This window comes from Haplochromis burtoni, unplaced genomic scaffold (assembly GCF_018398535.1).
Source record: "Haplochromis burtoni strain Fernald_Lab_line unplaced genomic scaffold, NCSU_Asbu1 Contig_276, whole genome shotgun sequence".
Classification (NCBI taxonomy): Eukaryota; Metazoa; Chordata; class Actinopteri; order Cichliformes; family Cichlidae; genus Haplochromis; species Haplochromis burtoni.
Window position 1 is genome coordinate 230,904 of NW_024582637.1, and position 11,552 is coordinate 242,455.

At 41.6% G+C, this 11,552-nt stretch overlaps 1 protein-coding gene across 1 annotated transcript; it reads left to right on the forward strand.

Moving 5' to 3' along the window:
* Nucleotides 1-1,953: 1,953 nt before the first annotated feature.
* LOC121815698 (T-box transcription factor TBX5-like) lies at nucleotides 1,954-5,845 on the forward strand (the record flags this gene model as incomplete). Its single annotated transcript, XM_042227697.1, has 3 exons — nucleotides 1,954-2,066; nucleotides 2,985-3,238; nucleotides 4,894-5,845. Coding segments are annotated over 3 exons (954 nt in total), but the record flags the coding sequence as incomplete, so codon positions are not given.
* Between the last annotated feature and the right edge of the window lie 5,707 nt (nucleotides 5,846-11,552).

Here is an 11,552-nt window from a genome sequence, read left to right on the forward strand (position 1 = left end):
CACACACACACACACACACACACACACACACACACACACGCACGCACGCACGCACGCAGGCACTCAGAGCTATAACCCTCTCCTCTACATGTACTAATTTTCTTCTGCTTATCCAAATCTGCTCATCCAACAGTCGTTTCTAACAGCCATAGAGTGTAAACAACACACACACAGACACATCAAGATACCACATGTTAAAAGACTGACATTTTCAAATGTCACCTATTTGGCCTACAGAGCTACATTTTTGTATAGCAACTAAACCATGAGAGTTACTGACTGCTGGGACGCATGTTAAAGCTGCTGCCCAGCTGTGCACAGCGATTTCTGTTGCAATGCTTTTTTAAAAGACACCAAAGACTTATTTGAAGCTTTTTTCATTACAGTCTGCACTATTTGTTTGAAAATATAAATGTGCACTGGAGTCGCTCGCGGAGCTCCGAGAGGCATTTGCGTGATGTCCAGCATTCGTGATGTCATTTTGTGTGGAATAAGTGGTCTGAGATGGAGCATAATTGGTAAAGCTGATTATGGCTCGTCTCTGTGAGCCTGACGGTGCTCCGTCTCTGTGGCAGTAAAGGGCGACAAGGCTTAGTCCGTCCTGACTAGCGTGGCACTAGTCAAAACAACTGCTACTCTGGAATCCCAAGCTCAGATCAGCCCATTTCCCACGTTTTGAAAGTTTGGGCGTATCTAAGCCTGTAGGATTTTTCCTAAGTGGCTTTCAAGAAACTCCAACATCATTAGCAAACCCTGTTCAGCTTCCTCTGGTATTCACAAATTGAAAAGACATCACTGTAAAATAGGTTGACGGACGCATTAAACCATTTTTTCCACATATGTTAGTGTCACTAATTAGAGTCAGTAAGCTCTGTGTGGCACTAAGAGGACAGCACAATGGCAATACAATAATGTAAAACAATGAATGCCTGGCCATTACATGTAGTGTAACAAAGTAGGATGGCGGAGGTTTATTTGAATGGTCCTATCCATCCTTGTTGTTATTTAAAAGCCACAAGAATGGCGTAATGCTGTTAAGGACGGTATAGTAACAAGACTCAAAGCCAAGCTAATTTCCCCCTAAATGAGAGTTTATGGCTGAAACAGCCCTGAAATCACTGGAGTAGATCTTAATATGAGCATAAGGGCTGTCAAGGATAAGAGGCCAAGTCGGAGTGTGTGTGTGTGTGTGTGTGTGTGTGTGTGTGTGTGTGTGTGTGTGTGTAAAAGTGTAGTGAAAAGTCATACAAATACAGTCTTACTCTACTATTATATATATATTCTTTACTTATCTTTATATATTAATTATTTATTATTATTATTATAGATTGTATTAATTTTTTTTCATATTCGTTTTTGTTTAACATGAGATTATACTAAAAAGCTTTATAGTTACATGGTAGCTATAGTTTAACACAAGCAGTATAAATAAGTAATATATAAGACACTAATGTGGTGCTAAATAGAAATCAGAGCTCTTTAGCCAGCAGTTTGGAGTGGGTTATCAGTATTTTCAGCACTTCAAAGTTTGTTTGGACCTGAGCTCGTGTCAGATCTTCAGCCGGCTCGCCTCTTGTGTGATGGTCTTGGACTTTGACCAAATGAAATCCCTCAAAAACCGCAAAGATTTACCTCCATGACATCACTGGGAGAAGTTTGAAGCTTTAACATCAAAGCTCGAAGCTTTGGACCTCTAAAAGCTTTGGCCTGAAATCCTTAAACCTGGCGACTGTTTGGGTAAACAGTTTATTCTGTGTCAGCTGGCGAGAACACTGTTCGCTCCGTTAGAAACGTAAGCAGCTGAGGAATGTTGGCCATGCAGAGCTCCAGCAGTCCTCCTTTTAACACTTGCAGGTCCTCCGAATAATAGTAAACCATTCATTTAGTCAATGGGAAAATAAAAAATAAAAAACAGAGCATGCCTTTGGGCCTGCAGACCTGTGCAAGTAAAATATTGCTCTGCTTTGTCCTCAGATTACACAGTTGAAGATAGAGAATAATCCTTTTGCTAAGGGATTCAGAGGCAGCGACGACAATGAGCTGCATCGCATGGCAAAGTTACAAGGGTGAGTACAGCTTCGTTGATGTTTGTGTGCTTGTGAGCTTTTAGAAGACACAATTGCTATTCTTCTTTCTCGACCTCCGTCAGCTGGGAGGGGGAGGTTGTTATGATGGGGTACATATGGTCTAAGACACAAGTGTGTCTGTGAGTGGAGCCAAGTGGTATAAAGAGATGTCAGCCATTGTCACCTGAAGGTTGATCTTAGCCTGAAAACCCGCCCTGAACATGCAGCACAAACACAAATGCACACCCAGCATCATTTCCTTTGCTGCATTGATAAGTCCATGATATCATGTTGCTGCTGGTCTATTTAGGCTGTCACCACTGATCAGCTGACAGGCCTATATTGTGTCGGGTTGCGTGCTGAACTAATCTCCATTTGAGTGGTGTTGTGGCAGGCAGTTTAGAGGTTTTTGCAAGCCAATGGGATTGACTGTCACTGAAGGGAGGTTGAGGAAAGACAAGGGGGGAGACAGAGGGTGGGAGAGCAGCATTAAATGCAGAACCACTGCTTTATTGGAGAGGAGAGGAGATTCTATGTGAAGTGACAGGGATGAATGTTTATTTTTAGAACGTTGAATTATCTCACAACAGCACTGTGTGTATGTGTGTGTTACTGTCTCAGTGGGAGTCAGGGCGATGTGGCCCGCTGTCTCCTGCACATCACTGAGTTCACCAAGAGGGCAGTGTGCACAGAAAGAGATCAGAGCTGAAAGGATGGAGAATATCTAAATAGACTTGAAGGAAAAGGGGCAAAAAACAAGAATTCAACCAAGCAGAATTTAATAATAAGAATATAATAATACATGCACAGATTTGCACATTCTAGAACAGAAGGCTTGTGCTGCTTTCCTGTGCTTGTTACAACATCTGAGATAAACTGTTACCCCATGCTGTAATCTTGTTTTCCTCTCTGTTACAGCAAGGATTACCCAGTGGTCCCTCGTAGTACTGTCCGTCAGAGAGCCTGTTCTTCTGGGAGTCCCTTCAGTGGGGAGGGTCGCGGTTTGCGGGGCTCCCCCGAGGCTGTTGGGTCTCCTTATAGCTGTGAGAACGGCTTGAATGGTAGCAGCCCTCAGGAGCTACTGAGTGCTCCACCCACGCACTACACCCTGCCTCATCCACACCTGCAGTCTGGCCAACAGCAGCAGGTGTACCACTGCACCAAGAGAAAAGGTAAGAGGAAATCGTGTGTTCACACCAGGTTTAAATAAATCATATAACGATAAAGACAAAGGGAATACAGAGTTTTATTTAATATAAAGTTTTGTCTTTTTGAATGAACATTCAAGGATGCACCATCATCCTTCCACTTTCCAGCTTGTTTTCAAAAGAATTCATGAGAATATATCTATGTATATATATACATATTTATATAGATAAATAGATAGATAATTACTAACTAATTAGTAATTAGTTAGTAAATTAGTACATTTAACGAACCACCAACAAAGACGTTCATCTACCAGTGGGTGATGTAGTGAAGTTTATATTTAACTATTATTCTACACTCTGCTTGACAAGGACTGTGATATTATTATTATTATTATTATTATTATTATTATTATTATTATTATTATTATTATTATTATTATTATTATTATTATTATTATATTTAATTGAAAAATGTTGAAACTGCAAAACCTCGAGGGATTTTGAAAAAACATGTGCTCATTGGCAAGTGATGGCAACCACTTGTTTCAGAAAAGACACGTTTATTATGTTATACTGCCCTGCATTGTTGTATTTTCTATTCCATAATGCACCAAAGTCTTGGAGTAGGTGATAGGTCTGGTCTGGACGCAGGCCAGTTTACCAGCTGACTCGCACTTGGCAACATTTGACATTGTTTGCTATTGTACTGCTGAAATAAGCCAGTACTTCCCTGAATGGCAGCATATGTTGCTCAATAACTTGTATTTATTGTTCGGCATTAATGGAGTCTTTACAGATGTTACACATGTCACATCATGGAGGGCCTGCGTATAAATGTCTATGAACTGTAAGTGTTCTTCTTTTTTTCATGGGAAAGTTTAAAATTGCGACATTAGTGGTGAAATGTGTTCACTGGTGATGGCTTCCTGAGCCCACGGAGTCCTTTCTACAGCAGAATGTTGTCTATTTTAGGGCACCAAAGCTCAGTATTGGTCTTTGGCTTTGTTTTTTATTTACAGAGATTTCTCTGATTTCTCTGAACCTTTTATTACCTTTATTTGTACAGTGTATGATGAATTAGCTAAATTGTTTGCAGTTTTTCTTAATTAAGAAATAGCTAAATTTTTTGCAGTTTTTCTTAATTAAGAAACAGAAGTCTTATTTTGTAATTAAAGTCTTATTCATAACGGGGAACCCCTCTTCATATTTACTTCTAAAAACTTCAAGTCTTACAGCCTTAAAATGGGATCAAATCCAAAAACATGCATTAAAAAATGAATGAAATAAAATTTCTTAGTTTCAGCATTTGACATGTTGGCATTGTGTTATTTGTAATTAAATATAATGATTAAACGATTCACAAATGATGGCATTCTGTTATCTTTAACATTTTACATAGATCCCCCATTGATCTGGGTGCAGTTCTGGTGCTATGATGTTTATTTCAAGGTTTTTTTTTTCTACAAACAGCATTGCCAAAATTTGAAAGTATTGAAAAGAGTTATAGACAGGCCTACTTTGAAATTTGAAACTTCATGTGTACATTTTTTTGTGTCTCAGCTACTTAAACTGCAGTAAATGGGAAGTTATAAATTGAAAGCTGGAACTCTCGCAGCTCTCATTTATCTTCAACTTCAAATGGAAAACCAGCATTTTTTTTCTCTGTCTTTCTGTAGTGGAGGAAAACTGCTCCTCGGAAAACCACCAGCTTTCATACAAGAAACCCTTCATTGGTAGTTCACCAAGTGAAGGGGAATCGTACTATCACCCCTCCTCCTATCCCCCTCCTCCACCCGGTCTATCCAACAACCCAGCCCTGGGGCTCACTGACTCTCCTTACAGCTCTGACATGGGACAGCGTCAGGCCTGCATGTTTGCTGGATCGGAGTCCAGAATGGATGAACTCAGCTGTGCATCCTGGTCATACCCCTGCCCTATCCCGACCGCCATGACCCCAATGGAGCCCTACCCGCCTTACACCCCTCATCCACCCTACAGCTCCAGTCCTCAGGGCTCTCGACTCAGCGCTATAGCCCACCAGACCTCTCCGCCACTCGGAGAACACATCACCAACGATCCCTACCAGAGACGGAACTCCGCACCTCCATCTCAGAGCTCCCAAAACATTCACAGCAGGCAGCTCGGCTCTCCTCTCAGAGAATATCCCCGATACACGCCCAATCTGTCTCCTCCTCTCTACCACACACTAGAGACGCACACACACATCCGGTGTGGGGTGCCAGAATGGAGTGCAGCCTCCTAACTAAACCAGAGGATATATCTAAAGACTGATGAGTGGACAGAGATTCCTAGTCCCAAATTTAAAGAGTCTTCTTTTCGCTCTTCTGAAAGAAGCTGCACTACATATGGACTAAATATGATATTAATTTTGTAATATAATTGTGAAAAGTGTGATCTTGTGCTGTGTGAAGCGGTCTCATCTGTTAGTCATGTTTCTCCCCTCTGCTGGAAGGAGTAGTAGATTGTTGAGGACAGGACCTGGACAACAATGATGCTCCAGATGTTCACAAAAGAAAAGCTCCTTCTAACTGCAAAGTGAAAATTAAAGTTTGTGTTTTGTTGTCTTTGCGTAACTCAAAGACTGGTGTGATTCAAATGTTTGCGCTGTGAGCACTATGGTTTTGTTTCTTTCGTAACTCAAAGACTGGTGTGATTCAAATGTTTGCGCTGTGAGCACTAGGCTTGTTCTCCTCTCAGTGACTCCCACTTTTTTTTTGGTATTGTGAAGGATTTAAATTGTGACCCACTGTCAGACAGGCAGTGACATTTACTGACCAAAATAATCTGAGCTCTCACAGCAGAGCCTAAGGGAGATATTTTTCCTCTTTAGTGTTCAAAGCGCAGCTCTATGCTCAGTCTCGGTGAAGGAGAAAAGGCATGAGTTGTCCGAGTGAGTGTGTGCACGCGTGAGCCTGTGTATATGTAAAGCCTATGTCAGCTCAGCTCAAGAATGCTATGAGTTCATTTCCAATGAGACAGGCAGTGGTAGCTGCAGGCACTGCACCATCGAGATAAACAGTTTGTTTAGACCGCGCTACAGGCCCAAAGACCTGTAAACACTGTTTCCACTGCATTCTGGGTAAATGCACAACTCAGCGTCACACAGCTGTCACCGCTGTCCTCTCAGTCACCCTAGCCTGACCAATCAGCTTGCTCTGCTCACTCGGAACACGCCAATGAGTGCGTGGCTTTCTTTTATCCTTAGCTGACCAGTCAGATCAGGAGTGCAGCGCGTGTTATGCGTGCGTGCGTTGGGCCCATTTTTGTTTGTTTGTGAATTATTCATGAGTCCAGTGGTGATCCTTGACACGTGGGGATTGCTCAGCAATCACAAAGAAACACAGAGCTGTAAATGTTGATACACCAACTCCTGTTGTCTTTTCATTTTAAATCTGAATTAGTTCCTGTGATACATACAGCCTTACTTCATTGCTTGCTAGATTTGGTTAGGTACGCACATTTCCCTGCAGTCCTTGGGACACTTTCATCCTTGTAGCTAAATGTGAAAAACAAGCAAACAAAAGAAACAAACAAGAAGTGTGGCCCTTTTTGTGAAGAATAGATACAGGCCTCTGGTTTATGTGTTAACAGTCTGTTTTTTTATATCTCTGCCCAGGTGTTTTAACATGCAGTAACTTGTGATATGGTGCTCTAACATTACAAATTATTCATTCAGAGAGAAGATCCTCATCATTCCTTGATATCTATTCGATTTGTGTGTGTGTGAGAAGGTGTGTGCGTGACGTTGAAATAAGAATTGATTGTTCTTTTTAGTTTGTTTTTTTAGCCCTGTTCCTGCCAATAGTATTTATTACTCTAGATTTGTAAAGAATAATTTGTTGTTTGTGAAATAAGATGGTATTGTTCGGAGATCATTGTTTCTCTTTGAGGGTTTGTTTCCAGTTTTGCCCTCCATCTTCAAGTGGTGATAAATATTTGTGATAAACAAACTTTTCTGTTCTATGAAATTACAAAAAAGGGATTTATAAACAGAAATTGAATAAATTTTAGAGAGAAAGTCCTTTGGTTGTAGCATTCTTCTTTGTGACTAGGGAGCAAACACAGCAAGGACAAACGATTAACATTCCCGGCGGGTTATTTAAAGTATGTTCGGCACCTCTGGAGTGGAAACTCTTTTAAGTGGAGGGCAGTTTATCTATTTTGAGGCATGTATGAATTTGAAAGATCTGATAACAAGTGTAAGCTCATTCAACAGTGTTGGAGAGAGTTGTTTAAAGTGTAAGAGTGTTTACTATGCTGTCTTATCAAGCATAATGGACCCCAGTGTCTGTTACTCTTCTTCTCAGCAGCCAAACCTCCAGAGCAGTCTGGGAGCTGCACATACCTTGTCCACCTCTTCTTATCTCTGACAGGTTGTTTGGCATCTCTAGTCTCCACCAGCTGGACCGCCTCACTGACAACCTGCTGCCCAGAAAAGGGAGGGGTCTGTTGGGATCGAGGACAAAGGAAGGTGGGGGTGTGTTGGTGGTCCCCACACTTCTCTTAGACTCCTTTCCAAATTGCCGTTTGCCATCCTGCCATCTCATGTTCCTGTGTCTCCACAAGAAAAACCTTGTATATTGCTACACCTGACAATTCAGAACTGATTTTTTTCTTTTATTGCAAAAGTGTTTAAATAGCCTTTAACCATTGTATTTTAATTGTACTTTATGTTTGTTAGAAGTTTTCAAACTTTCCTTTCCCTTTTGTTCCTTTTGTTCCTTCCTCTGTCTCTCATGAGACAAGAATAATGATATGGATCATAAGCTTAGCAGAGCTCTTATACGAAGCGCTAGTTACAAGTGCTTTGTTAGAGACACGGCGAAACCTACATATGGCGGACTCATCTCTCACTTGATACCAAGAGAATGTGACTACGAGAGGTCTAGAAGCACTGTCTTCACGTGTGCAGCTAATATTAGACTATGAAGATCCATATTAGCCTGATGGGTTATTGTTGTGTACCATAACTGTTAACATACTGTAGGCTCAGCCAGTGCAAAATCACTCTAACACTTTGTATATTTCAGACTGATCTATTCCATCTAATTATGGTGTGTGAAAACTTTCATAGAGGATTAAGGCGATCATTTTAGAAGGTCTCTAGTTGAAATATGAGCTAATATAATATAATTAACATACAGTCCATAAAATTGCCATGCCTGACTGGTTTACTTAGAGTACCCCGGACCTGTATTCATATACATGTCAGTTAATACGTCCAATGATTGCCTAAGCCAGCATTTGAACAGAATAAATGCGACCTCTTCTCAATATAATAAAATCCTAAAGTTGAACAGTGCTCGGGTAGTGTACTCTTTGCGCTATTAGGCGGGTGGTCAGCAGGGCTCTATGTAAATTGATTAGACCCACCTTTGGTTGATTCAAAGCCTGAGTGGGTTTGCCTGACTTTAAGTCGACTGTAAACACATCGCATTGCAACGCAGTCTCGGCGCAGGAGAACAGCGATCAAGTCGACGAGCTGGACACCGGAAAGACTAAATCGAGTTCAATTCCAATCCGAGGAAACACAAAGGGCCAATCGTGCCCTACTGCCATACCTGGCCAAGCGTTGCCACAAAAGTCATGAAGCAGTGACACAGGACTGCGTTATTGATGTAAACCCATTCAGTCCCGTGCATAACCAATGTAACCTGAATTTTATCTCTATCCATGCGGGACTTATGAAATTATTTAGTAATCGTAAGAACCACAAACTGTCACGAGTTTCCCTGATCATCAGATAATGCACTGTAAAAAGAAAAACATACCACACAGAACAACATCACATAAGCAGATGCTTGGATCTGAGACATTAATTCAGACAATCGCTATTAAGATGGCAGTGTTGCGAATTAATGTAACATTACTTCTGCGAGTGTACCAAACAGTAAGCTCATTTGTATTTTCCAGAATCCTTGTGAGCTCACATAAATCCGTTTAATAAGACAAGTTTAAGTAGTGATAACCGTCGTGTAGGATCCGCAAGGTGATTAACAGACTAGTGAATGTGCAGTGCCAGTACTAATAGAGCACATAACAGGAAATCTTTTTCCGTTGTTGACTAACAGTATGACTATACTTTAAGACCCACATGACTTGTTTCTCTCACGAAGTATATGTGAACCCTTGTCCTACACCGTTTCTGATTCTTATTGGTGTTGAGGTTTATAATAATTTTGTGCGACTCAAATCCGTCAGCTATTGGTTAGAAAAAATCCGACAAAAATTTACCATTGTCGGAAGTGCTACTGTGATGTAAGCCTAATAAAGTAAAGAAAAAAGGGAAATAAAATTATACATCTATTTAAACGTATGACTCCAAGTTTTAATACATTCATTGTTCATACATACCTTTCTATTCTGTGGTGTTTAAAATTAAGTATTGGATCATGTTATAAGCACGTTTTTGAATAAAGATAATTAAGTGGAGCTCACTCTCTGCGATCAGACGCATCTGACCTGGTTAGTATCATCCCAGTGGAATTGTGACAAAGAATGGAATGATGTCAGCGCACCTAGCTGAATCCTATCTAACCAACCAGTCTAATTCCTCCGTGCATTAGGTTCTTTAATTAGACTTTCTGATTCAATTCGCGTTTGCATATTGGCTTAAGACTTTAGAGCGACCTTATATCATATATGGCACAATCTGACGTGGCCTACTTACCTTATATCTATTATACAAAGCCATAGCCTAATTTCACAACGATTTTTGAACAGAACTTATTCTGGGCCGGTAATCTAGTGTGCTAGAAACTATTTTTCTCCAACGACACTTGACACATCCAAACAAACCTCCTGGAAATCTATAATTGACCGAAGAATGGCCTGGTCCCAATGCTTCTGTCGCTGCGGGTTTTCCCTTGGAGACTATGACCAGAACCGTGCTTTGAAGTGGTTACGCCAGAAAGTGCGGCTCCGGTGTTTTAACTGCTAGAAGTTGCAGAAAAATTGCATCTAACTTTAAAAATTACACAACATAGTGTGTTATTAACCCACATAATATGTTATCGAGTTGTCCTGTCCTTTCCTATTATCTTAGCATGTTTCCATGCGCATTAATGTCTTCCGGCTCGCTAGCCTCAATGCACTCGAGGCACCACCACCCAGGCAACAGCAGTCGCGCGAATAAAATCAAAACTAGTAAAAACAGATGCACATTATGCGAGTCTTTGGCGTCCCATTACCATTGTTAAGCTCACGCGCCTGCTAACACCAGTATGTGTCTCATCTCTAAGTGTTGACTGGCGGAGAGTTGTAAGCTGTGTCGGCGTGTACATCTCTATCCATCCCTTGTGTATTGTAACAAAAGTCATTCAGTGAAGTCGTGTGTCGTTAGTGAGCTGTTTACGCGACGGCGTGCAGTAATTTAGTTACACCCGAGCCAGAGAAGCTCCCAACTGCAACGGGCTCTCCATTTCCCCCGCTGAGTTATTTGACAGTTCTTATCGCGTTGAAGCAGCCCTGAAATTCACTCGAAGTGACGCGTAGGTAGATCTTAATATGGCACATAAGCTGGACCTAGTAACATGTGCAAGTATAAGAGGCCATGCTACTTGCTACTAGTCATTTTTACTATACTACCTGGTGAGTGTCTGTGTGTGTGTGTGTGTGTGTGTGTGTGTCTGTGTGTGTGTGTGTGTCTGTGTGTGTGTGTGTGTGTGTAGTGTGTGTCTGTGTGTCTGTGTGTGTGTGTGTGTGTGTGTGTGTGTGTGCGCGCGCGCGGGTAAGTGAGTGTGCTTGAGGTTGTCCTGCATGTTGAGTCTGAAAGACAAAGGGAGAGGTTATGGGTCAAACTAACAGCAGACAGGCCCGTTCAGGGTCAGAGGGCTCAGACTAACCTGGTCAGCGATGGCTGTTTATCTATACACTTCAGAACCATCACCCTGATGGAGCCTGATGGAGCTTTCCCCTTCAGTGCCGGACTCTCACTTTTAGACCACTTCAGCGCCACTTTTGAAGAATAGCTGATTCCTCTGAAAAAAACATACAGACGCAGCATGGTATGTAGGGTCAGGTCCAACAGCTGAGGCCAATGTCTCTAATTCTCCGTCACTCTCACTGGTGGAAGGTAAATTTGTTTAAATAAAAGGACTCTCTGATGTGAGCAGAATTCATTGTTTTAAATCCTAATATGCAACCAAAGTCTTGAGACCAGTAGCCAAACACATATGACAGACTGAAAAGGGATAGAGGTACTCTCCCAGTGGGCGATGGGCCGTCGTGGAGCCAGTGTCCCGTCTCATTACAGCCAGAGGACTGGAGAGTGCACGTAATGCACCACACACACGCACACACACACACACACACA